This window comes from Acanthochromis polyacanthus, chromosome 15, assembly GCF_021347895.1.
Source record: "Acanthochromis polyacanthus isolate Apoly-LR-REF ecotype Palm Island chromosome 15, KAUST_Apoly_ChrSc, whole genome shotgun sequence".
NCBI lineage: Eukaryota > Metazoa > Chordata > Actinopteri > Pomacentridae > Acanthochromis > Acanthochromis polyacanthus.
The window spans coordinates 13,798,535-13,825,668 of NC_067127.1; the positions used below are offsets into that span (position 1 = coordinate 13,798,535).

At 41.8% G+C, this 27,134-nt stretch overlaps 1 protein-coding gene across 3 annotated transcripts; it reads left to right on the top strand.

The window, feature by feature from the left end:
- The first annotated feature begins 1,666 nt into the window (after positions 1–1,666).
- Positions 1,667–24,204, top strand: map3k4 (mitogen-activated protein kinase kinase kinase 4). Of its 3 annotated transcripts, none has more exons than XM_022195400.2 (27): positions 1,667–1,901; positions 7,924–8,114; positions 8,207–9,648; positions 11,616–11,876; positions 12,018–12,170; positions 12,342–12,499; positions 12,659–12,775; positions 12,881–12,980; positions 13,133–13,216; positions 13,321–13,590; positions 13,683–13,832; positions 14,211–14,372; positions 14,639–14,772; positions 15,471–15,549; positions 15,655–15,733; positions 16,532–16,625; positions 16,955–17,083; positions 18,823–18,923; positions 19,020–19,100; positions 19,202–19,393; positions 19,485–19,555; positions 19,648–19,764; positions 20,673–20,832; positions 20,928–21,050; positions 21,398–21,504; positions 22,865–23,044; positions 23,253–24,204. In XM_022195400.2, exons 1-27 carry the CDS (start codon positions 1,870–1,872, stop codon positions 23,271–23,273), a joined length of 4,788 nt encoding a protein of 1,595 aa, XP_022051092.2. In that variant the 5' UTR covers positions 1,667–1,869; the 3' UTR covers positions 23,274–24,204. The 3 variants fall into 3 exon arrangements, with proteins under 3 accessions (XP_022051092.2, XP_022051094.2, XP_022051093.2); XM_022195401.2 differs by lacking the exon at positions 1,667–1,901 and adding an exon at positions 2,030–2,181; XM_022195402.2 differs by lacking the exon at positions 16,955–17,083.
- Positions 24,205–27,134: the final 2,930 nt, after the last annotated feature.

The window sequence follows — 27,134 nt, forward strand, 5'->3', positions numbered from 1 at the left end:
TTGATCAAAATGACTGGTTCTCGTGTCCTGCAAAAATGCCCCTTTTGCAGGATTTGACATTTACTTTCATAATAACGCAGCTGTAGTCTGTTGTGATGTATTGACCCTCTAAATTTGTACATGTAAGCATCTTTCTGCTGCTTTAAGACTTTACAATCAATAGAGCACGCAGAAAAATGTATTCCATTCTGGTGCAACATGCACTTATGCATAGGTGCACAATCAGTGTCAGTTTGTTTTACTTATACAAGAGTCTGTGCAATATCAATATTTTCTACCTATGGAAGAATCTGTACTTTATTAACTCTTTCAACATAGAGATATGTGCAGCATCATTAATTTCCACATCCAGAGGAATATGTGCAATATCTGAATTTTCACATGTTGAACAGCCTGCATAATGTCAGCGGTACTTATATATATATATTCCTTTTTCGGTTGTATTACTCTACTGATGTTCCCTGAACTTTTGCAACATCCTCTTTGCTCCTTTATCACTGCAAATCCCCCTAGGGTAAATAAATAAGAACTGACTATAGTTTTAATACAAAATTAATTGTACATTTGAAAAGGGGCATTCCCCACCACGACCTGGGGACAAGGCCTCCGAAAGTCACAATAGAAGCCTGTTACTTAAGCATGTAAATAACTACATTCTCAGTTTTTTAAACTGTTTTTATGATTTTAGGTGCAACATAAATGACAGCTAACACTAATAGAAAATATATATCAGATTGTTCTTTAAACAATATAATTATTGGCAACTAATTTAAAATTACAGGATAAGATTTATAAGTTTGCTTTACAATCACTGATCTTTAAGTTTCTGACTTAAAAACAATGTCAAATCAGTAGGAATGTTTTGCTAAAAGCAGCACAGAATTTAAGCTAGCACATACTACAGCAAGCTAACATAGCTTAATGCTATTAGCCTAAATTAAAATAAACTTGTTAACATTTTACACTTATAATAATTACATTTTTACCTATTATGTCACTGCATCAGATGACAGTGTAAACAATTCATCCAAAAAATCTGACATTAGCAATTCTAAAATTGAAAATAATTGATTCTTGGCAGAGGAGGACATCTTCCATCAAAAGTCCTCCTCTTACATTTTTAGATATTATAGCTAAAACAGATTTTTCTTTTGTTCAAATTAATGACTAGCCCTCCATATGACTCTCATGTTAACAGTGAAAGTTTGAAAAACAAAACAAAACAAAAAAAAACCCAGAGGGTTCTTTTGTATACAATATTACATCATTTTACATCATTTTTTCTTTTTAATTTTTCTCACACAAGTAAAACGACTGCAATAATATTTAAGGAGCAGTAAAATGGAAATTGCGTTTAAGTTAGTCCTGGTCGTGCTCAAGTCCACAGCCATCTGCACATTGACGAGCAGGTGGTTGTTCCCACACTACTACGCCACACAGCGGCCCAGCAGGTGGCCTCCTGACATACCCCGCTCATTAATAATTAACAACATAAAATCCAAAACAGTAATTTCCTTATTGTGTGTGTGTTTTAATTATGATAACTCATAATATCAGCCCAGTAATGACCACATGTTATCTGCATCACCCTGCGGATAAATACAAGCTCCCCGCACAGCGATGACCGAACATGACCTATCCGGGTTGCCGTAGTAATACAAGGCTGTGGCACTCCTCCTCAATGAACGTTGGAAAGATGGCGACGGCATACGCACCAGCGAGAGTCAACTGTGCCGGCGGATAGAAAGTGCTCTAAAGAGACACAAACCCTCCACCTTTGCAAAGATTTAGCAGTGCAAAGTGCGTCTGATATCGCTTAGACATGGTGTAGTCCATGCACGGCTAGGAACAAGAAGCCACCGCTTTGCTATGGAGCCTCCGGATCGTAACAAGCCCAGCAGGTATGCGAATTTGTTGAACAGACACTTCACCATCAGGACCTCGCAGCTGCCAAATAGGGAGCTGAACATGACACTGCGAGAGCTCTATGGCAGCGCTTGCGCATCCCGTACGATTTCACTTCCTGTCAAATAGTGCTACGCGTGCAGTTAATGCATTTGCAACAGTGGAGTTGTAAACTTTTTGGAACGACGTTTCCTGGCGGATTTTGCCGCATACATTTGCTTCTCGGTTGATTTTCTGCTGCTAGAAAGAAAGGCAAAATGCTCGGCAAATGATAAGGTAATATTCCGGACAATTATGAAGACTGTAATAGTGCAACATGTCAGGCAACAGCTAGCTAACATCTTCCACTAGCTTGTCAGATTATTGTTCATCCACAAGTTCACTAACAGAAACTCGGGGAGCTGAAATTAAATTACCTTTGCAATGTGGCCTCGTAGGGTGGACTTACAAGTGCGTTTTTGGTTATTTGTGTTCGCCAGCCTGTGCATTTCATCATCACACCGAAGCACAAACTTCGCTGGCTTTAGCTAGTATGTTGCTCCACTGTTATTGTTAATCCCGTAGCTATACTTGCTGCGTGCATTGGCTCTGTGCGGTTTGTGCATCCTTTATTTGGATTGTTATTGTTGCTCGTAGCGGTCTGGTTAAGTAATATTTGCAAATATGTGCAGAAGGTGTATTTCATTTTGCATGTGTTCACATGAGAAGGCTACTGAGCGGTACTCTCCTGCAGCCTGGCAGGAGAATGCATTCAAACACACATTCATAACGTGTTTTTTTCTCTTGTGTGCGCATAATCGCAAACGAAATGCCGCAGTGTTTGCCCCTGACCGCTGGCGACAGACCCTCAGGAATCCGCTGTTGTGTCTTCTCCCCGTCCTCTCCTCCCTTCTGTTGCTCGCATGCAGTTGTTTGTCTGCACAGTGAACGAGTTTGAAGGCATTTATCACGTAGGATCAGCTCTTGTCATCTTCTGCGATAATCCTGGTTTTCAGCAAATAGCCGGCCCCTTTTTTTCTCCTCCGTCGGCTATTTCGGTAATGATTGAGTCGCAGCCAGTTGTTATTACCTTGCACTCTTGTGGCCACTTTGTTGAAGTGGATACACAAACAGCTCGCATGATTGTGCAATACTGGCCCTGTTAATGTTACTGCTGGCCGACGTTATTGCATAAAGGAAAAGTAATGAACAGCTGATCATGCATTTGCTGCGTGCATGTCAGTGTCACAAGTTGGCGTTGTCATGCTATCAGTTCATGTTTTTTTTTATTATTTTATTCCCATGTTTAGTGTGTGCACCAATTTTAGTGGTGAAAGATAACTGAGACTTTAAAGAGCTCAAAAATGCTTAGCAGTATAGATTGTAGATGCATTCAGTAAGTCTAAATTTGGCATTGCTGGAGTATTTGGTTTATTGTCATTTCTATATCCAAGCAATTAATGTGAGTGAAGCTGCAGAGTTTGCAGGAATGCAACATAAAGTCGGCATATGTGACAGCTCTGCAAATGCATTCAAACTTGACTAAAATGAGTGGCACCACAACATGTGATCCCTTGCTGCCGTCTACCTCAGTGAGTGCACGTACTTAAAACATGTGAGGTCGGTTCAAACTGACAACCATCTAGAGAGAAATGAGCTATGTGCTTGCTTGGCAATTGAAGGCCATCCCTATCTTTGCAAGTACAGAGGTCCTTTGTCAATAATGCCTCATTCTCAAAGCCAGTCTGAAGACATTGTGGCTCACAGGCATTCCAGAGATTTCAGGATGTGGTGTACTGTGTGCAGTAGATAGCTGCCTTGAGCCCCGGAGGCACTCATTGGGTAGCGCTCATTAATGCCTGCATTTGCCAGGAGCACAGGCTGTAGAATACAGATGGATCATCCTCTAGCATTTCCTAACTGCATCCTATCTCTGCCCACACCTGCTTTAGAGAGAGAAGCTACAGCTCCTGCATTCTGTCACTCTCATCTGCCATTTCCTTTTAAACAATTGCATCTTTGTAGCTACTAAACTGTGACTATTGATGTTCCTGAGATGCTGCAAGCACAGGGTCATGCAAGATTAAAATGCATAAAGAAGAAAAAGAAAGGAAAATAAAGTGTTTGTCTGTCTACTTGATTTGGCTTTCATAATGTGCACAGCTGCAAAAGAAACTGCAAACTGAAAGTGAACAAGGTGTTGTTTATGACTCTACAGTTTCAGATTAAATTTCAGAGGCAGAGCAGACTGCAGCCTTCTCTGCACTTGTGATGGAAGTGGCAGAAGGTGAAAAACTCCCGCTGCAACCCACAGTCTGCAAACAGTATCTACATTTAGATACATTTAGATCTTATGACTTGTTGTGGTTAATGGCATGAGCTTCCACTGGCACAGTAAGGTCTGTGTCTTTTCTTAGACTGAGGATGTTCCCTGTGTTTGGTAGTGTATCCTGTAGGAAGCACAGTAATGTTTTACAAAGCACTTTCGAGTTGTTATAAATGAAAGTGTCTGTTTGCATATTCTCCTGTCGTGCAGAGGGAGTCTTCTTTGTTGTGCGTGCACAGTATGCTTTGTGTAGCTGCATGTAGGAGAGTTTGGGAGGTCCACTCCTGGCAATGTCACTCTGTTCCAGAGAAGGGTGTGGTCAAGTATGTCGTGTTCATTGTTTCTACATTCTGGCAGCCTGTGGTGCAAAAACTGATTGCTGCTTCAGCTCTGCCACTTTATCAGGGATTGACAGGAGGTCAGAGATGCATACTTTTGCATGCACTAACAACACTTCCATTGAGCTTAACATACATGTGCACATACACTTTTTTAATCCTATGGGCTCAGCAGTACACAGTTGGCTCAAAATAGCAGCCAACAAACATCCTTTTTACAGTGGGGGGTGATCAAAATCAGCATTTATCCTACTGAGCATCGGTTATGCTAGCATGACCTGATTAAAGCGAAGTGTGCTCCTACAAAACCCCAGCCACCCTCTCCTCCTTTTCCCCTCTTGAAAAAAAATCCCCTTTAGTTTGGACATTGTGTGCAAGTGTGCTCACTAACCAGCTGTGTGGTATTCAGCTGTGGGCCTCACGGGCCACGTGTCACAACTGCACAATAGAGTGCCCCTTGCTGGTACAATAGTGTGGATGGTTGGTGTCAAAGGTCAGGCCCCCCTGACTCTGGCAGCCCTTGGTATCACTGCTTCAGTCGCTATACAGAAAAGACTCTCGATTTTGTGCTGTTTATTATTCAGTCAGTGTTTCTGCCTGGGGGCTCTAGCATTCCACTGGCCTTTATTGGAGCCCCAATGAGCCATCAGATGAGCCATTGAGAGCAGCCAGACACCATCTGCAGTGATATTTCACTAGTGGCAGCCAGGCAGGGACAGCTTGAAGACCATAGTGCAGCTATGGTTAACTGCAGGACACACAGGCGGGTGACTCTCTCTGTGCAGTCTGCAAGTAGGTTGAGGAATCCAGAAGAAGAATTTGCGCAGCCTTTACTGCAACGGCACAATCTGTGCCTGAAGTGTCTCATGGCAACCTAACAAACAACCGGCAGTGATGGCGTCATTGGTTCCGCTTTCATTCCTGAATGATTTAGTCATGCTGTTCTGCGCGGAGAAGTGTCTTTTTAAAACTTGGTCTCGTTCCCTCTCACATGTATGTACTATTTCTGTCCTCAGGCACCACACACCCATGCACACTTTGGAATGTTTACAAATGTATGCCCAATCAGATCATAATTATGACAGATGCCGTACGAGCATGGTAGCATAACAGGTTTGTTAAATACTTAGTTGCATAATTGCTCGGATAGGATTCTACTTAAGCATTTACTGTATCTGTTTTTCCATGCAGCTTCTTGATTCCAGTCACAATTTTTGTATTGCAAAATGTGTCTGTTGTGGTGCTTAATGTCTTATTGTAACACACAAAATTGCTCACTGTGTCTCATTGAGCCTGCGTACAGAAAAGATCACTGTTATGTCCTGCTCCTGCAAAACAAGCCCTTTCACAATTTCTCATACAAAACACTCATAATGGATCCAGTGTATTTTCTTGCATGAGTTAGTCTGCAGCTTCAAGACTGCTGTGGGTAATGTGGTTGTGCTCACATCATCACTCTTCAGACACTCAATACAGAACTAAACAATATAATTCAACAATATTGTTAAAGAATAAAAGCATCCACGTTTAGAACAAATAAACAACCTCGGAATAATTCAATAGTAATGCAGTTAAAGATTGCATCATAGTTAGTCTCTGTTATTCTTTTATTAATAACTTCTAACTTGACTTTTTGGCTCTTTTTGTTGTTAACATCTGGATTTCTAATTGCTGTTGCACAATATAGCAACACTGTGAAAAACAGAGCTTCTGGCTACATTGGTAACGTGAGACGCTTGACATGAATGCACCCTAACCCTACTATTAAATTTATGCTGTGTGTGTTTCATTGTGATCTGTGAACAAACACTGAGGGCAGCATGTTTCTTTTATGATTCTTCTTGATTTTTACCTCAACTTGAACACGCAGGATTTGCAGCAGGTGTCTGACTGCCTCGCACGTAGCTCCACAGCTGCTGCCAGACTCTGTGTGTGAGTGTGTAAGTGTTTGTGTGTGTGCGTGCGCACATACATCTGTGTGTGTGCAGAAAGAAAGGGGGAGATTCTGCTATGGGGCAGATGGGGAATAGAAGTCTGGAATCTCTGTCTCAGTGGCTCCTTGAAAAGCTTAAGCAAGTGATTTTCAGATTAACCCCCCTCCCTTGACACTCACACTCCCCCAGTGAAAGTGATACACCCATGCCCCTTTCAGCTCTGCCTACACAGACGCTAACAGGCACGTGTTGGGGAATGCTTTGCAGTCAGATGATCGATGGAGGGACACATGGTCACCAGCATAGATATCGCCCGTTTTCATTCCCCCCATTCTTTGTCTTTTCTTCTTCTTTTTTTTTGTGGGGTCAGACCTTCCAACCTTTCTCTCTAATCCTATTAAAAACCCTCAGAAAGGCATCAGGAAACAAAGCTCTGACATTATAATCTGCAAAGGCGTGCCGCTTGCACCCTTGGTTTTCTTTTTTCCTTTCCTTTTTTTTTTACCAGAAGGAAGTGCTTTGAATGGCTGTACTGTTTATTTTTCTGTAGAAATAGATACTGCAAGGGTGGTTCATTACTGGGAATTCACAGTCATGTCAGATTGTAATCAGATGTCAGTAATGTCTCTATCCTTTTTTTTTTAAATGCAAGATGTACCATCATCTCATGAAAGTAGCATACTATTTTGCATTATTGTATTTCCATTCAGTCAACAACTTCCACATACTTGGTGAGTGAGTCTCGGTTCTCTTAAAAATCTCGACTCGTGCAGTATGGTTGATGACTCCGCAGACAGACTTAATGAGGGTTACTATTTCTCCCTCTCTGGTTGTGCTATTATGTCTACCTAGACCAAGAGAGTTTGCCCACAGCTTATTATCCTTCATCTGGATGGCTGTGGTCATGCACCGAGCGTTGCTGCTATACATTTAGGAGGCAGCCAGTCAGACTCCAAAGGACCGACAACTCGTCAGTCTGCTGTAGGTAGCTGCAGACATTCAGTGTAGTTGCAGTTTAGCAACCTGCCTGCAGTGGCATTAAAGGAGATTTGCTGCACACTGTTATGGGTGCAAACAATCCAGCACTGTTTGACCTTCTACACACATTTTTAGGTTTTGGTTTCAGATATGGCTGAAATAGTTTCATTATGTCAAAGCAATGACTTGCTTTCAGTATGTCTATTAAGTAGAGCTGTCCTGTGTAGCAATTTCTGGGATCTGGATATTTGGCCTTGATTAATGACAAATACCCGGATATTTGGATTGGATCGGAGCGTAACATTCGAGGTGGTGGTGGGGTAACACACGAAGGAATGATCGTGCGAAATCGTCCGACGGGACGACGCAAAATATCCAGCCCTACTGCTAAATTTCACTACTTTTGGTAAATATGCCAGCGTAGTCCAATTCAGTAATATGTTCTTTTATGGATTGTTGATAGGCAGGCGAAGCCAGTGAAAGATGCATCCCAGCAGAACTTGCATGTGGATGAGGGTTGGGACTCTCCCAGCGAGGAGGAGGAAGCTCTGTATGGCACATCACCTCCTTATACCTCCCGTCAGATGAAACGCATGTCTGGCAAGCATCAAAGGAACAGCCAGGCGAGGGGTGCTGGTCGGTCTCCAAACAAAGGCAAGTTATTAAATAGATTTGACAGAAAAAAAACGTTTTGTAAATATGGTTGTATATGCATTGTACTGACAGGGAGTCTGTTTTTATTCCAGCTGACCTCAGCCCATCTGTAGTGAGAGAGAGTCCTAAGCCAGCAGAGCCCCCTGAGGAGCACAGCTACAAGCAAGGCAAGAAGCAGAGGGCAACACAGCGCACCACGGAGAGAGACGACAAGAAGACCTTCCAAGGCTCCTTCATGCTGGATCCACTCTCAAAGTCGAGCCATTTCGGTGCCCTCAACATGGATCCCAGGAAGCATTACTTGAGTTTGGGTTGCAGCAGTGGCAAGCTTCCTGTGACTATGCCCCATATGGCCCGGACCCATCGACAGACATCCAGGACAGACTGTCCTGCTGACCGCCTCAAGTTCTTTGAGACTCTTCGGCTGCTGCTCAAGCTCACATCTATGTCCTCTAAGAGGAAGGAGAAGGAGCAGAGGGGCCTGGAGAACATGCCCTACATGGGTCACAACACCGAGGTCATTTGGTTGGAGCTGCAGGCATGGCATGCTCGACGTTCCACCAACGACCAAGACTATTTTCTTTTCACTGCCCGCCAAGCAATCCCTGACATCATTAATGAGGTGCTGCACTTTAAGGTCAACTATGACAGCCTGAGAGGGGCTCAGTGTTCAGGGTCTCAAAAAATCCTGGGGGACTATCAGAGTATTCCAGATCTGGTCTGTGGAGAGGAGAGGGAGCCTGCTGTAGCAGAGACCAACCACTGTGGCGTAGATCCCTGGGGCTTTAGCGCCTGCCCCTCATCAGCGATGAATGCGGCAGAGCCATTAGGTTCTGGCTCTGATTGCAGGGAACATCTTCAGCGCCAGCGGCTGGCATTTGACCAGGTCAAGCGGGTTATGGAACTATTGGAATCTGTGGAAGCTTTGTATCCCTCTTTGCAGGCCCTACAGAAGGACTATGAAAAGTATGCAGCACGAGACTTCCAGGGCAGAGTGCAGGCGCTCTGTCTGTGGCTGAACATCACGCAGGACCTCAACCAGAAGCTGCGCATTATGGCCACTGTGTTGGGCCTTCATGATCTGTCCCGTATCGGGTGGCCTGTCTTTGAGATCCCTTCACCTCGCTGCTCCCGTGGAAATGAAGAAGAAGAGAATGAGGAGGATGAGGAGAATGACTCGACTGCCACTTTTACAGCTGAAAGTGATGGAGAGGACAGGGATGCTGAGGAGGAGGAGGAGGAGGAGGGGGAGGGGGAATTGGGACATGTAGCAGAGGGAGAGTTGTCTCCCACCCTGACTCCTAAATTTGCCCGATTGTTGTCAGAAGAGGAGTTTCTCCCAACTGCCACTTCAGGAAGTGCAGAAGCGACTACGGGAGGAGTATTCTGCCCCACAGCCATCTACAGGCCATTTGTGGATAAAGCCCTGAAACAGATGGGACTGCGTAAACTGATCCTCAGACTGCACAAACTGATGGACCGCTCTCTTCAGAGGTCCAGAGCAGCGCTGCTCCGCCACACTCCAGCACTGGAGGTGAGGCGTTCATTTCTTTCAGTGCACATTCAATTGTTACAAATTTATCCTATTCTTGCAATAAATAGAAGTAAAATAAGCTCAATAGCATTATTAAAGCAACATCACAGAATGTTATCTGTCTATAAAACAAAGGTGTTCTGGTGTCCTGTGAGGATAAAACCATGTTATAGTTACATCAGTTAGTTTATTCTTGATCTTTTGCAGACTTACATGCGCACTCTAAAATAGAATAGCAATAAATACCTGAATAATGAATTGATATAGACGCATAACACTAATATTAAACGACACACATTTGTTAGTTGTATCCAAATGTGTGTTGTACTTTCCTTGCTTTCCCACCCCTCCCTCTCCTCCCATCCCTCCACCTTGCCCTCCTCTGTCCCTCTCAACCCGCCCGGCCAGCAGGCAGATGGGTCCCCCCTATATAGAGCCGGGTTCTGCTCGAGGTTTTTTCCCTGTTAAAAGGGTGTTTTCCTTGCCACTGTCGCCTTTGGGCTTGCTCTGGGGGTCAGGCATATGGGTTCTGTAAAGCGTCTTGAGACAATTTGACTGTAATTGACGCTATATAAATAAAATTGAATTGAATTGAATTAAAAAGCAACTTTTTTTTAAACAGTTCATGGGAAGAAGGGTAAAATACAATGGAAAAATTTAATCAAAATGCATCCTATTAAATATTTCTGAAATAATCTTCCAAACATATAGTTATAAGTAAAAAGACACCTCATGTTCTGGGGCGTTGTTAGCTTTTTCTGACAATTTCATGATATTATATTGAATATATCATTACAGATTACTCAAAAATAGAAGTGTTTGTTGGTTAAATACATTTGTTTTACATTTTTGTAGACAGTGTGCATTGTGTGCCTGTCATGGATGACTACAACTGGGTTTTCCTTCAATGTTTGTTCATCTTTTCTTTTGTAAACGGTAAAACAGAGGCAGTCTGTCGCGTGATTGCTCCTTCAGGTTCATTAAAGGAGTAATTTAATGCTGTTGTGTTAACACCCAAACTAAGGACAGTAGTCTTTGGTAAGTTTTCAAGAAAGGAAAACATTATATGGTTATTTAAAAGTCTATTGAAAGCTAAATTATGTTTCATGTAGTGACTGATTTGTCAAATAACAATTCAGGGATTTGAAAGTTTGTTTATCTCGTGCTCTGCAGTAATTTGTGTAGTGAAATGCAGTGTGATGTTACCTAAGCTACTGCTAATTTATGTAAAAACATTTGCAATTAAATGAGTGTCATTGTCCAGATAGAACGATAATATGGTGCTCTGTTTCCAAGCAATTGGGTAGCAGTCATGTCTGCAGTCTGGAACTGCTATAAAGTGGAGAGCAAAAGCAGTCAAACAGCTAATTGTAACTTTTGCAGTTCAAATGTTAGTAATTTAATTAGGCACTTGCAGCATTTGGAGCAGTTCTCACCGGTCGGAGCTTGCAAGAAGTCTGAGCCGAGGCTATAAACAGCAGAGGATGTGTTGACACATTGATATGGCTAGTAAAAGCAAAAAAGGCAGTAAAGAGCTGAGGATTGTTAGTGAGTCTATTGCAATGAATTATCGGTTCATCTGGGTGACAATTCAATGGAGCATTTTAGGTCAATTCAGACACTAGCCCCACCACCACCGCAGCCTCACAGAATCGTACGACAATAAATTTAAACACTTGTCGGATAGCACAAGTCGTGGCTGTACATCATTGCTCTTGCACAATTCAAAGTTTTTAGTAACATACGTTATGCCTCACAGTCTTTATAGAGAAGGCCCGTCTGGGATTTAACAGCTATGATGACTCAAGCAATGAGCACACACAGTTTAAATGCTAATTATTAAATAGCAGACTAATTTACTGTCAAGTGTTGACTCTGGTAATACAGGAGAATATTCCAGCTCTCATTAGTGATAGAGGTCTGTACGACATGCTGAACAAAGCTGACTGTGCTCCTTCCACCTGCAGTTTGCAGACTTCCCAGACCCCATGTTGTACAGCGATTACCTGCCAGAACTGTCACGCCACCTATCCTACAGTGGTCCGACTGATCCAGAGCTGGAAGCAGACCAGGTGTCCTGGGAGGATTTGCTGGATATGGATCTCCCATCCTTCCGGCCAGCATTCCTCGTGCTGTGCAGAGTCCTCCTCAACGTCATTCACGAATGCCTTAAACTACGACTTGAACAGAGGCCTGCTGGAGAGCCCTCACTGCTCAGTATCAAACAGGCAAGCTGCTGCTGAAACATTTACTCTCTAACCTCTACCCCTCACTGAATGACTGAAAGCTTTTTAAATCTAACGTATTTTAGTTCTACTGTATGATCAGCATATGCAATTGGTCTTACATGTATTGTTTGCATTTTGCAGTTGGTGCGTGAGTGTAAGGAGGTTCTTAAAGGTGGGCTACTGATGAAGCAGTATTATCAGTTCATGCTGCGTGGCGTGGTGACTGATGCTCAGGGCTTGCAAACAAATGCCAATATTGATGAATTTGAAGAGGACCTTCACAAGATGCTGGTGGTAAGACCCTTAACCCTTCTCCCACCTCTACTTGAAGTTGCAGAGTTTAGATAGACTAACCTTAAGTGTGAAATAACTGCAAAGAAAGGCATGGAATTATATGCACTACTTAACTGTTAGTTGTGCATAAAAGATTTTGTGGTTACTTAACGTCTTTTGCTGTTTTTGCAGGTTTACTTTGACTACATGCACAGTTGGATCCAGATGTTGCAGCAGCTGCCTCAGGCCTCTCACAGCCTAAAGAACCTGCTGGAGGAGGAGTGGCACTTTACCAAGGTCATCACTCCTTACATTCGTGGAGGGGAGGCCCAGTCAGGGAAACTTTTCTGGTAAGTGAACCTGTAGTCCATCTAAACAGGAGTGTTTTACAGTCATCATTCTTTTTCAGGCATGGCACCTACATACAGCACAAAATGACATAAGAAACTCTAATAATAATAATACATTTTATTGTAATGTGAAACTGAGTAATCTCCTGCTCTTTGCAGTGACATTGCTGGGATGCTGCTCAAATCCACTGGAGAGTTCCTTGATGCTGGTCTGCAAAAGAGTGGTAATGAATTCTGGGAAAGCGCAGATGATAGCACCGCCTCAGATGAGATCAGGTAGGGAGGATTAAATGGCTAATAGATTTTAATATGAAAGTTGTTGATGACGTTCTTTGTCCCGCTGGCGATATATTGAACACTAAACCTTTTAATTTTTCCCAGACGGTCGGTTATCGAGACGAGCCGGTCGCTTAAAGAGCTGTTCCACGAGGCCAGGGAGAGAGCATCCAAGGCTCTGGGCTTTGCCAAAATGCTTCGCAAAGTAAGAGACCGCAGTGAAGAATTTGCACTTCCTTGAAACAGAAAGCCACAACAACGCTGGCTTCGTACTTTATCTCTGACCCTGTTTTCTTTGTTCACTGAAGAAGTGGGACTGCGTGTTCTGACACACACTGTTTGCTTCCCTCTCTGCAGGACTTGGAAGTTGCTGCGGATTTCAATATCACTAATGGGGTGACTTGTCTCCTGGAGGCACTGAAGAAGAGAAACTATGTCAAGGTGCGTTTTATTTATTTATTTTGCTCATGTCACACATTTCTGATCTTGGCTTTCCGGCCTCTGTTCGTTTACATAACTGTTTGACCTCCTTCCTTGGTACTCAGGTTCAGATACCCGGTTTAGAAGAGCTCCAAGTTTTTGTCCCCTTCAGCGTGATGCATCAGCGGCCTCTCATCCTGCAGCTTCTTAATGCGGCTGCTGGCAAAGACTGCTCCAAAGAGCCGGACGAAATTGCTGAGGACGACACCTACCTGCTCATGAGCAAACATGGAGCTGGGGATTCCACCACTGATTCTGATTGGGCTCAGTGGGACGGAGAGCTTCTCAAACTGGTCCCACAGATGGAAACTGTTGACACGTTACGGGCCATGAAGGTAATGTGACGCTTTATAATTCAGTCTGTGTGTGTGTATGCATCTGTGTGTCCTCTATTTCCAAGCATCCCACTGATCCAATGTTGTTTCAGGTGAAGAATGTGCTCCTGATAGTGATGGAGTCAGCTCACCTGGTGACTCAGCGAAAGGCCTTTCAGCAGTCCATGGAGGATGTGCTCAGTCTTAGCCGGGAGCAAACATCTAGTCAGCCTCTCATTGCCAGTGCTCTGGAAGAGCTCAAGGTACTTTCATAATCACATGCTGTGGTTTCTAGCCCATTAAAACACTGGTTTATTTTGTGCTGGTGCGGAAACAGTTGCATGTTGGTGTCCCACTTTCACATCTTTATTTACTGCAACTGTTCATCACTTACCCTGAATTTGTGATCATGAAAAAAGACAGTGAGCCTCTTTCAGGTAAGATTTTAGAAGCCTTACCTGATGGGGAAATTAAACACTCATACCTGTCATGTTCAAAACCTGTCAGTAATGTTGCTTTTATCGTTTTTCTGTTTTGAGTGTCTTCACATTTGAATTTTAGGCTTTGTAGAAAAAATTCTATCGGAGAATAATAATACAACCTTCTCTTTCTTCTCCCCATTGTTCTCTCTCCTACCGCAGGATGAGGCACTGCAGCTATGCATTAAGATTAGTGCTGCAATTGAGCGAGTGGAGTACATGTTCACCACAGAGTTTGAGGCAGAGGTGGAGGAGTCCGAGTCAGCCACTCTGCATCAGTACTACAGGGAGGCGATGATACAGGGCTACAATTTTGCCTTTGAGGTAAAAGCCTGGAGGGATTAAGAACAAAAGCCTGTGCTGGAGAATCTGCACATCAGACCCAGCCTTTCTTCTGCTTGGATTTGAACCTTGTGACCTAACAGTCACGTGTCTGCTTCTCCAGCATTGGTGTAGTTATGGATTACAGTTGACAAAGGGACAATAAAGCTACATATGAAGTAAATTAAATGTGAAATCATCAGATGGGGGAAAAATTGAGGCAGTAATTCTAAACATATCCCCATTTTTTGTTTTTGTCTCACTTGTAGTACCACAAGGAGGTGGTGCGGCTGATGTCAGGGGAGTTCAGGCAGAGAATCGGGGAACGCTACATAGCTTTTGCCCGCAAATGGATGACCTATGTCCTGACCAAATGTGAGAGTGGCAGGGGCACCAAGCCCAGGTAAGGCCATACGTTCTAGCATGTATGCAGTTTGAAGTTATTCACTGATATGTGTGTGTGTGTGTTTTTTTGCTGTGTGGATGGGTGACGAGTCTGCCAGCTAGCGTGTTGCTCACTGATGCTTTTTTGTGGCATTGTTATAGCAAAATTTAACCCAGGCCCTCTAGTGGAACATCCACCTCACTGACCAGCAATCTAGCCGACTGGTGCTATTAGTTCTGTTTTCTACATAAAAATCACGACCTCCATTGAAATACATTTATTTTTGTCCCGTTTATCAAGCTCTTTTCCTTTGAGTCTTAACGAGCTACCATGGCAACATTGTATTCTGTTAATAGAATAAAGCTTTCTGGCAAGTATGGCAGAGACCTTTCTTATTAATATGGCAAATATGCAAACAAAAACAGGCACACTTATCCCTGAGTATGACTCAGTTGTCATATTCGTATTATTTGTCATCAAAGATGCTTCTTAGAAATGCATTAAGTAATAGCAAAATTCGTATTTAATTTCATTCATATACATCTATATTCACCTGTAGTTTTGATCAAAAGTAATTGATGACCTCCTAATTATGATACTCAGTCTGGTAATAGTGTTTCAGTTCTCCATCCCTTACCTACCTGCCACTGTGCAATATCATTCTTCCCTTTTTTTTTCTTAAATATCTGATTGACTGTCATGTTTCACTTCCACAGGTGGGCGACTCAGGGTTTTGATTTTCTTCAGGCTATCGAACCTGCCTTTATATCAGCATTACCAGAGGATGACTTCCTGGTAATGTGGCCTGTTTTCTTCTCTCTTTTTTTGCATTTTCTAAATAAGCATGTTCAGGATATCATTATTTTATTGCTTATTAAAAATGTCCATATATTTCTGCAGAATTTGCAAGCCTTGATGAATGAATGTATCGGACACGTGATTGGAAAACCTCATAGCCCAGTTACTGGCCTGTACCTTGGTAAGATGCCCTCTGTGTGAGACACTGCTAGTGACTTCTGTGTATGTAGTTCAGGATTAATTACAGTCCTTATTCTGCTGCCAGTTGATAACCTGCATGTCAGAGGAATGAGCTGTTGCACAAAGCAGGCACAGCAACAGTGACATTACAGTTAACTCCCATAGAAAAGAGGAGACGCATGCATATGACTGTGAGTTTGTTAGCTTAAGTAACCTCAGTGGTTAGTCAGACTCTTTTGAACATCCTGAGCAAGTGTGAACCTGTGCCACTATGACTGTGACCAGGGTTGTTTTTGAAAAAATGGGCATGTTTGCTCAGCAAGCATTTCCTGATTAAATAAGGACTAAAAAAACAAATTTAATTGTAGGTAAAACAGTTTCTAAAACCATGCTACCTGAAGAATGTCAGGCATAGCTTTGTTTTTGCCATTTAAGGCTAATTCAAATGCAGTGTTTATAGAAAAATGAACACTAAATGTGTCCAGATTTATTGGTTCTGCAAACTAGAATGTGGAGGCACCGAACTTGTACTAGAACAGGGGTGCACAGAGCTAAATGTTGTAGCATCTTTCTTTTTAACATGGATGTTGTAAAGCAATGCAGTATCCTGACTGTCATGTAGTCCAAATAACCTAACCACTGGATTTATATTGTTGCAAAAGGATGAGCGCCATCATCCTTAGTGTAGAATTAATGTTAGCCAATTTCCTGTAGCCTTGAGTTCCATTCAGTGAATGCATATTATGTGCTTTCTATAAAAGGCTTGACTAAATAAAGCGTTGGGCATTTTCCTTTTCAGCTCCCAGGAATAGTCCTCGTCCTGTAAAGGTCCCTCGCTGCCATAGTGACCCACCAAACCCCAATTTATTTATCCCTAATGCTGACAGTTTCAGGTAGGTGACACAGTTCAGGTTGTCACAATAATCTGTGAGCCAGCTGTGTTTTAATGTTGGTTTTCTATCTTGCATGGCTTTGCTTTGTTTTACCTTGTGATGTTCTGGCTCTGTAGTTATTAAGCTTATGTGCTATGTGAGCTTCTGTGTGTGTATGCTGTGAGTATGTCATCAGTGTTTGTTTTGCTGTTTTCTTAACCTGTATAGTGTCTTGAGTGAGTGCGTGTCTCTCAACCAGCCGCCCAGTTGCACACGTATCAACACATATCCCATGCAAGCCACCTTATCTCCCAGGGCAGCGCTCCTCAGTTTGTTTTTTCGCCACACAGCTCTCGAAGTCTCCCCTGCGATCTCCGGAACCAGCTGTTCCCCAACGGCCCTCGCCCTGTCCCTGTCCCTCAGGGCCCAGGGGAACACAGCCAACCCAAAGCACCCGGCAGCACCCCCAATGACGTCAGGTAGCTTTGCCCCCAAGTAGAAACTGTTGTCAGAACACAATCCCAGAGGCAAAAACAAAAGCTGTCAAAAGTTTTTTGCTAGGCTTATGGAAATAGAAGGAGGAAATGCTTCATGTTTGATTCGAAATCTGTTATTTGCAGCACCTGGGGCACTTTGTTCTGTATCGGAGGGGATTCACTAAATTCTTTATGACAATAAGCACGAGCCTGGATGCGAAAAGTATTTTTCCTACTCGTCAAATCTGTGATGTTGTGCCAAAGTATAGCTTTAACAGTGAATGTCAAAAGATGGAAAGAATTAAACACTATGCTAACGATATTATTTGTACAGAGGATGTATTTTAGTTATACTTGCTGTATTTCTTCTGTTGTTATTTTTGTAGCTCTATTATTTAGAATAGAATCACTTTATTCGTCCCTGAATGGAAATTCAATAATATATATATTTCAAAGACAGACAACTCATTTCCTGTTTTAAGCCTTCTGACTCATCTAAACAAACTGAATAAATTTAGACAGATATTGGATCAGCTGCTTTACCACAAAGTCAGTTTCCTGTTAGTTGAAAACTTGATCATGTACAGGCTCTACATTGGTACACCACAGATTTAAATCTAGTATCCATCGTTTTTAGTTTAAGAGGAGTTTTAGATGTACTTTTGATCTGATTTTATTAAATTAAATAATGAGGCATTTCCCTTCTACTCTAAATTTCTCTTTAAAGAAAAAAACTGAATCAAAATTAATTTAACTTAAGCTGCACTTACAGTACGTCTGTTTACGTGTGATTATTCTAATCTTGAGATTTTGCAGAACATGCATCTAAATAATCACTTGCATGGCATTGGTGTAAGCTACAAAAGACTATTCCTGAATTAAGAAAAATCTCAGAATGGACTTCATTAGCATTACTTTAAGGCTTCAAAGTCTAACTGTAGCTTTTACAAGCTCTGCAAAATGTCACCAAACCAGAAAAAAAAGGCCTCACACAAGTCTTGTTACTGGTCAAGGGAAGACACTGTGATTGTTGTGCATGGTGTGAAAATGAGCACTACCTCACTGAAAGACTGGTATTCTGCTTTTTAGTGCTATTTACATCAGTCTTGCTTTGATGCTGGTGATTCACTGCTGTTAGATTTTCTGGCGTGTTAGTGTGTGGTATTGAATTCAGAACATGCTATCAAAGGATCTGATCCTAAAGTGTGAATGACTCTGATGCATGCTGAATTGTTAATGGGCTTCAAAAGGTACACTGTGAGTAAGCTTCTTTTTTTCCCCCTCTTCAAAAGTCAGATGGTTTGTTAGTTCTATTTACATTTATCTTGAACCCCTAATAACATCTCCTCAGATGTTAAGATTTCTGTGTAGCATTTTATTGCTGGGATTATTTACAGAGTTTATCGTAATAAGTTTTATTATAAACACAAGTGTGGGAACATTTTCTCTAAAGACACAAGAATATGAAGAAGTCATTTGTTTACATATGATTGAGATGACTTCAGAAAACAGTGTCCCATGCTGTTTAATTTCACACGGTCCATTTAATTAAAAGGAACCACTCAGTACATGAAATTGTAATTAAAGCATATAAACTAAGTGCTTTCTTGAAGCAAAGACTGCACTCTGTTTACCTCTCATTTGGCCATTAACAGAGAATCCCCTGGACTGAAAATGCCATCAGAGCCAATACTCTTTGACTGAATCACAGTGTGGCATGAGTGTTTTCCATATCTTTGCAGGGGTTCCAGTTTCCATGAGAATGACCGTCTGTCGTCAGTTGCAGCCGAGTTGCATTTCAAATCTCTGAGCCGCCACTCCAGCCCCACCGAGGACAGAGAAGGTGGGTGATCCCGCATTCAGATGTTATGCAGGATTTGGCCTACAGTGAATGTTAACCTTCCTTGTCTGAGTTTCCTTTTGTGATTTCTTTCTACAGAACCTTCATATCCTAAGGGAGACCCTAACAGTGCTGCACGCCGAAGCTGGGAGCTCCGCACCTTCATCAGTCAGTCGAAGGGTGAGATTGTAGAGCGATAAAGCATGTCAGATAGACTAAATCATTAAACATGTAAAAATGTCAAATAAACAACAAATCCTGTTTCCTTTCTCTCCTCTCAGACACTGCAGCACGACAAGGCCCCATGGAGGCCGTCCGTCGCTCAATTCGCAAGTTCGAGGAGAAGCGCTACGCTGTCATGAAGCAGCGCAACATCATCGGCCAAGTGTGCCACACACCCAAGTCCTATGATAACGTCATGCATGTTGGGCTCAGGAAGGTGACCTTTAAGTGGCAGAGGGGCAACAAGATAGGTAAGGCTGTGTTGGTACTGCTTTGACTTATGCTGTGTATTATTTAACACACATCCAGAGAGTGATGTTATGTTTGCGTGTACGACAACAGGTGAGGGCCAGTATGGGAAAGTGTACACCTGCATTAATGTTGACACTGGAGAACTGATGGCTATGAAGGAGGTATGTAGTTCAAGCTTAATTCAGTCATTTTCAAAAGACCAATCATAAATGCTGGTGGTGGTAGCACATGCTCCTTTTGTGTTTTCATCTAGATCCGATTTCAGCCGAACGATCACAAAACAATCAAAGAGACTGCAGATGAGCTGAAAATATTCGAAGGCATTAAACACCCAAACCTGGTGCGATACTTCGGAGTTGAGCTCCATCGGGTAAGAAGCTTATATTGAAGCGCCAGTTCTGAGGGGTACACCAAAAGGCAAGTTGTGTTGAGCCTACAGCCAGAGTTTTCAGTGTCACAAAGGCGACTTTCTTTTAAACGGAGTTTGAATTTAAATGAACAGCAGCTTCACCCTTTCACAATTCTTTACCTGACGATGTTCTCTTTGAGCAATGAGGGAATACATTATGTCTGCAAACCTGTTGAGCTGCATGTTAGTGATGCCAGTGAACAAAACCATACAATTACAGTAGTGAAAGCTGTATTCATGGTGTTGCCTAACCCTGAGCCAGCATGCACTCATTTGATGATGCAGATGAAGCATAAATGTGTTTCAAGTCTTGGTTTCTCACTGGTGGCAGATAATAAAACACAGACTAGAAAATTGAGTGCTATATTTGTATTTATCACAGAAAATATTCAATCAGTACCATTAATTTGGTCACAAACTAAACTGGTATCAGAGTATTCATTGTTATGGAACAGTGTCAGACCTAAGTGCTGTTGTTGAGCATCACCATTTAGAAATAAGTAGCCACATTGAGAGGACACACGTATCTTTTAACTTACATTATTTACATATCTTTTACATTATTTGCTTTAACTGTAAATAAATGTAGCTCTCTATTATAACAGACAGTTCTCCATTGGTCCGTTTTGCTCAGAAGAAGAGTCAAATATGACATCCGATGCCCGTTTTATGGAAGCATGCACAGTCCGAGTTAACAAAGTTGATACCCGCCATCATGATACCCATTATCTCTGATGAGTGTTTTAGGTTGACCAGCTATCGCAGAGAAAGCCTGTCAATGTCAAACCTGCTCTGTAGTACACGTCTTGAATATCACATAGGGAGGACAAGAGGTAGTTTGGTGTAAATTATCATGTGACCACCGACAGGAGGAGATGTATATCTTCATGGAGTACTGCGATGAGGGCACACTGGAAGAGGTGTCCAGACTGGGGCTGCAGGAGCATGTCATCAGGCTTTACAGTAAACAAATCACTACAGCCATCAATGTCCTGCACGAGCATGGCATCGTGCACCGCGACATCAAGGGTCAGTGTCATGTTTCCTCTTCTCATCAGAACATTTCAGAATCAACTCGGCAACCACTTCCCCATTATTATTCTGTCTCTGTCTCTTTGTATCAGGAGCCAACATCTTTCTGACGTCATCGGGCCTGATTAAACTGGGTGATTTTGGCTGCTCAGTCAAGCTGAGGAACAACACTCACACCATGCCAGGAGAGGTGAACAGCACGCTGGGAACTGCAGGTCAGAAATTACATCTTGCATTGTGATTGCCGACTGCCACAAGGGTGTGTTTCATTTTTCCCCCTTTCACCAGTGGATCTGAGCCCATATGCTGTAATTTGTGCTCTTGTCTCGTTGTGGTGGAGAATATGGGATTGAAATGTTGAAAATTCTGTCTTCTGGTGCATTGATCCATTCCTTTACACATGTCATGCTCAATACAGTCCATCAGCTTTGTCACTGGTCATATGACATTATGCTATGATATAATATGACTGTGAAACCTTCCTATATGTTGCATTTTGCGATGTTAATAACAATAAATTCTAGTGTTCTAATTCTCAGCTATTTCTCCCAATATTTTTCAGCCTACATGGCACCTGAAGTCATCACAAGAGCAAAGGGAGAAGGTCACGGAAGAGCAGCAGACATTTGGAGTTTGGGCTGCGTCCTTATTGAGATGGTGACTGGAAAGGTAACGGTGATGGAAAAGAGCTTCCATACACACATACAGCGTACAATCCACCGACTGCAGGTGTTTTGCCTTAGTCATGCATCGTTAAACGGTTCAAAAGAAATGCTGATTCACAGATATTTTTCCATGTTGGTGTAAGATGTTGGTTTCTATTCAAGGAGAAGGGGAAAAACAGATGGAAATACTTGTGTTACCGCCTTAGGTTATTGTAGCTCAGTTGTTATTACTGAAAACAATAGATTCTCTGTAGATCAGCTGTTGTTCCCACCTGCAATTTTTATGTTTTAGTTCAGTTAACCCTCTGAAGCCCCGAGCAGCTTCTGGGCGTTTTATGCTCCTGTCACCCTGTAAGCTCATTTTTCACTGCAGTGTAAAGTTCTTCACCTCTATGGAAATGGCACAGACATGACTAAAACTAGGCAGAGCTCAAAACTGACTTTTGTGCAGAGTACCAATGCTATAATCATAAAAAATAAGAAAAGAAAATTAAATAGCTTTGATTATTTGTGCACCATTTTTCCAAGTACTGGAAAAAATGTTGGCTTGACATGATATGACAGAGTACTACTTACATTTTTAGTTTGTTTCCAAACCTGTCTTCTATGTCTAAACACTTTCTGCAGTTCAACTGAAATGTCCCTGACTTTTCACCACATAGCTGTTGGTCACAGCAGAGACGTTAGTGACTTCCTGGTTGCGCCAAGGAGCACAACATTTTTGTTTTCTTTAACATAATTTTTTTTTAAATTGCAAATCGTTTAAGTGAATTTATGTATGTGGCAGGTAAAATAGAGTGACTTTGATTACATTTTAAGCTTAGATTTGGTGGTGTTTTCCAAATGGAATTGCATGCCACAGATGAGTAGTTATTAAAGGCGGAAACAATTGTTTAAATTGGATTTCTGTTTTTGCCGTTTTTGGCTCTGACAAGTGGTCTAATTTTGGAGATTTTTTTTTCAGGCCTTTCAGTCCCACTGGTCGGTTTTGAGGTCTAGAGAAATAAATAAAATCTCATTTAACATCAATTTTGAGCTGTTTTTATAATTATTATTCAAATCAAATATAAATCCAAAGGTTAAGCTGTGATATAAAGTTTCCTAAAGTCTCTACACTTTGGCTACAAATTGCTGTTCCGATCTGTGGAGCTGTTGCCACTTCCAGAATGAAGTACTTGTGGTTACCAATGATCCGTACGAAAGTTACAAAAAAAGGTAGTTTAGCTTGTCAAGTGCAAATTCTTGCTTGCATGCCTCAACGCCTTATTTCCTCCCTCTTACCACTTCAGGAAATTCACTTCACCAGAAGATTAAACCGAACAAAAGGAAGTGACTCATGTTCTTAACTTTATCTCCACCTGCAGAGACCCTGGCATGAGTACGAGCACAACTTTCAGATCATGTACAAAGTGGGCATGGGCCACAAGCCCCCCATCCCTGAGAAGCTGAGCACGGAGGGGAAGGACTTCCTCGGTCACTGTCTGGAGAGTGAACCCAAACGGCGCTGGACAGCTAGCATGCTGCTCGACCACCCGTTTGTCAAGGTGAGACACTGTCATGGCACGCACTTTGAAGCAGCCCTTATTTTCTTTACGCATTTAATCACATCTTATGAGCTGACTGTCATGGGTTGACTGGACATTCCTTAGTTCTGAATGACGACTTTCAAGTTTATAAAATCATGTTTTGCATTTGGGTAAACAGGTCTTCCAACAAGCTCCTATTACAGCTGCTGTCTTTTGTCTGCTTTAGGTTTGCACGGACGAAGAGTGAACGAAATCTCCTCTGCGGCTTTAAAGTTTACAAATTAAAGCACTACTGTACATGCTGTCGGCTAAAGAAAAAAAGAACTGTGGACGTGTAGAAGAAGGACTTACGGCTGAAGGCACATGGAGTTAAACTGAGGAACTAATACAAAATCATTTCAGAGAACAACTGGATCTATGGAATATAGAGTTGTTGTGTCTGTATGTATCCATGGACCGAGGGAGGAGAATCGGGCTGGGACTGTACATACTGTAAGAATAGGATTGGCTTTAATTCATGTATAAACAATATTGTAAAGTTAAAGTAACTATTGCCACATTTTTTTTGTTCTCACTGGTGAAGAGACCTCTGAAAAGGCATTGAGGAATACTTTTTTGTGTGTGTTTTGTTTTTAACAAATGGGAGGGTTGTGGGTGGGGAGGGAGGGGACAAAATCTATAGCACTTTTAAACTGTTTACCCAAGGGAGCAGTTGAGTAGAGGAGGGAGGATTCTTATTTCAGTCGCCTTTTGAGGCTGAAAGAGGTGTGGTAAGCCTCAGTGAATGGAAGGAGGCGCTGGTTTACCTTTATGAAATGAATACCATCCAAATATCCACAGATTTATCTCGTCATTTAGCAAGCGCGGGCACGAGGAAGGATTTTTTTTTTTTTTTTTTAAATGTGTTGTTCTTTGCCTTTGCTGAGGAGGAAATGTCAATTTGGAGCAATGTTCAAGTCTACTGGTCACCAGTGAAGAGCTGTTCATGTGATTAGAGCGTAGCCAACTAAGAGGAGATCAGGGCCTGCTCTCCCTCCCTGCTGCTGAACACAAAACATCCATACAAGCACACACAGACACTGACACACACACACACACCACACCTTCTGGTCCTCTGCTGCTCTTACAGTGTTTGCTATGTACAAACGATATTAATAAACCAATCGTTTTTTTAAAAAGAATCTGATGTCTTTTATCATTAGAATTCTGCAAAGAAATATCTCTGAGTCGGAGAGGAGTGTTGAACTGTTGTTTAGAGAAGCTCCCTGTTACCATAGATTGAGCCTCTGCTAGTCTCAAAACACCCATTGAGGCTTTGAAGGAGTCCAGATGTTTAGAATGTCACAGAGAAGGGACGATGTTTTTGTTGACATATTTCCCACAAAAAGTTTTTTTGTCAATTTCTTCTCAGACTCAAACACTTATTGTACTTGCATATGACATGCCAATTTCAATAATTATAATTAATTATGAAGTGAGAAACTTGATCCAAATGTATTTTAGTCTGCTAGCATTTGTTCTCGGTAGTTGCTTAGTAACAATAGAAAACCAAAATCAGCATTTCCTATTTGCATTGCTTGTCACTCTCAGGATACCGTGTGTTGTCACATCGTTAATTTATTAAGTAAATGAGGTTTATGAATTAGAAAAGAATTTGTAGCAAAAGTTATTCCGTCCATTGACATGTGAGCTGCTAATTTACAGTTTATCTTTGTGTATTGCTTCCATGGTGCAACAGCCTCCTCTCTCTTTTTTTTTTTTTTTTGTTTTTGTTCTTTACTTCACTACCTCGTTTGACTCGACTAAGTGCAAGCAAGGTCGTCGTTTCATTGTTTCTGGAGATCAGCGTTGAATCCTAAACAGCTGCACCGAGATGAGACATGACGCAGCAGCAGTTAACTGTACAGCTCATTTGATTTGCTAATCTGTCTCGTCCTTCTCGCTCAAAGACTTCCACCTCCAGCTGATGTCCTCTGGTGACTGCATTTACATACACTGTGGATGGCTGACTGAAGAGAACCACCAGTGTAAGACAGCTTCCATCTCTAAGGGTTATCAGAGCACGGAAGTATTGACAAGTTTATGTGAGGACAGAGTTTATGAAATCTATGAACCTGTTTATTGCAACAAAGCTACCAAACACATGACAGACTTTTTTCATTTCAGCACCTAACACCCAAAGGATCATCTGTGTAGAAGAGAGTAAGACTCATTTTTATAGCTAGTGATGCAAGTAGGCCAGTCTGACACATAGCAAATGATCAGGTAACACAAAAACTTGGATTTCAGCTGCTGCAGGAGACCATTACACTGTACACTCACTGGTCACTTTATTAGGGACATCTTGCTCATTAAAGATTGGACTCCCCTTTGCCTTCAGAACTGCCTTAATTCTTCATGGCATACTTTCAACAAGGTGTTGGAAACGTTCCTCAGAGATTTTGGTCCATTTTGATATGATAGCATCACACACTTGCTGCACATTTGACAGCTGCACATCCCAAAGGTGCTCTGTTGGATTGAGATCTGGTGGCTGTTGAGGTCACTGGAGTACAGTGAACTCATTGTGAAGTTCAAGAAACCAGTTCGAGAGCATCTGAGCTTTGTATTCTGCATTCCTTGGTTGCAAAAAGTGGTTATTTGAGTTACTGTTGCCTTTCTGTCATCTCCAACCAGTCGGCAAAATCTCCTCACATCAACAAGGCATTTTTGTCCAAACAACTGCAGCTCACTGGATATTTTCCCTTTTTTTCAGTCCCTAGAGATGGTTGTGTGTGAAAATCCCAGTAGATCTGCAGTTTCTGAAGTAGACCAGCCAGTCTTGCACCAACAACCACACTACCTTCAAAGTCACTTAAATCCTCTTTCTTACTCATTCTGATGCTATGTGCTTAAATGATTGAGTTGCAGACATGTGATTGGCTGATTAGCTATTTGCGTCAGCAAGCAATTAAACAGGTGTACCGAATACATTTGCCAGTGAGCGTAAAAGCAGCACATCCTAAACTTAAAACACAGGCATCTCTTCACATCACACACCTGACTTGGTGGAACCAGATATTGCTAAACACAACTCTCTCAAACACACCTTCAAGCTCAAGCCAACTGTTTTCCTAAGGTGTGACAGCAGCTCAACCCACGGCGACCAAGATTAACTTCAAAGAAGCCAAGATCTGCCAACAATTGCTGCCAGATTTGAGACACTTCAGTTTTACCTGACAGAACCTTCCTCCCTGCACTTTGGAAGTAAGTGAAGTTTTGCCAAGAAAACCTGCTCTGCTTATAAAGATTAACTTTGGACTCTCCTGTTTATTCACAGAGCCATTAAGCCGTCATCAACAGGGCAAACATTTGCTTCTTGCGGTGCTCATAACTTTTTCACTGTTTAGGTTACCATATCTTGAGTTATCCCTACAAGTCAAGGTAAAATCATTTTAGATACATGGTATGAAAATGAAGCGATTCTGCAATTTAGTGCCCTTAATGTTAGTCTTGCTTTTCTAATGGTGAATCACCACCATTAGATTTTTAGCAAATCTGTCTGCTTTTGAAATCAATTAATGCCCTCTAGAGCTCTGACCCTCAAATGTGTTTGAAAATAATACTGATGCATTCAGAACTGTTAATGGGTTTCAATAGGTATGCTGGGAATAGGGTAAAACAATTTTTTCCCCCCTTCACAGTTATGGTTTATTCATTTTTGTTTTAACTTTTTAACCCTAATTTGGAGATAAATGTATGAAATCTGTTGTTTTATTATGAACTATTTATTTGGTTTAGTAATTTCAGTATCACTTGCATTTCTTGGTCCTTTCTCTCAAAATAAAATAAATGTACAGTAGAGGTTCACGTATGGGGTTGATCTGAAAAAGTATGTGTTCCTATTGCCAGTGTAGACCCGTCTTCCTGCTTTAATGTGACTAAATATGTGCAAAATTGTGTTTTTAAGTAGGGTAATAAGGCAAAATCACAGTTAAACAGATCCCCAGAAGTCTGTTATCCAAAGCCACAGTGTTATTAGTTCAAAACTTCTCATTCCCTCCTGATTCCTTTTTATTGTTAAGCTGTTGCTGAAGGATGGTGACAAAAAAGAGAATTTAATATTAGA

Bases quoted from the DNA above. Each gene is read 5' to 3' on its own strand.
- map3k4 (XM_022195400.2), top strand. From the start codon at position 1,870: ATGGAGCCTCCGGATCGTAACAAGCCCAGCAG. The intron at 9,649-11,615 runs GTGAGGCGTTCA...TTCCACCTGCAG, and splicing joins GCCACACTCCAGCACTGGAG to TTTGCAGACTTCCCAGACCC. The intron at 15,734-16,531 runs GTAAGATGCCCT...TTTCCTTTTCAG, and splicing joins AGTTACTGGCCTGTACCTTG to CTCCCAGGAATAGTCCTCGT.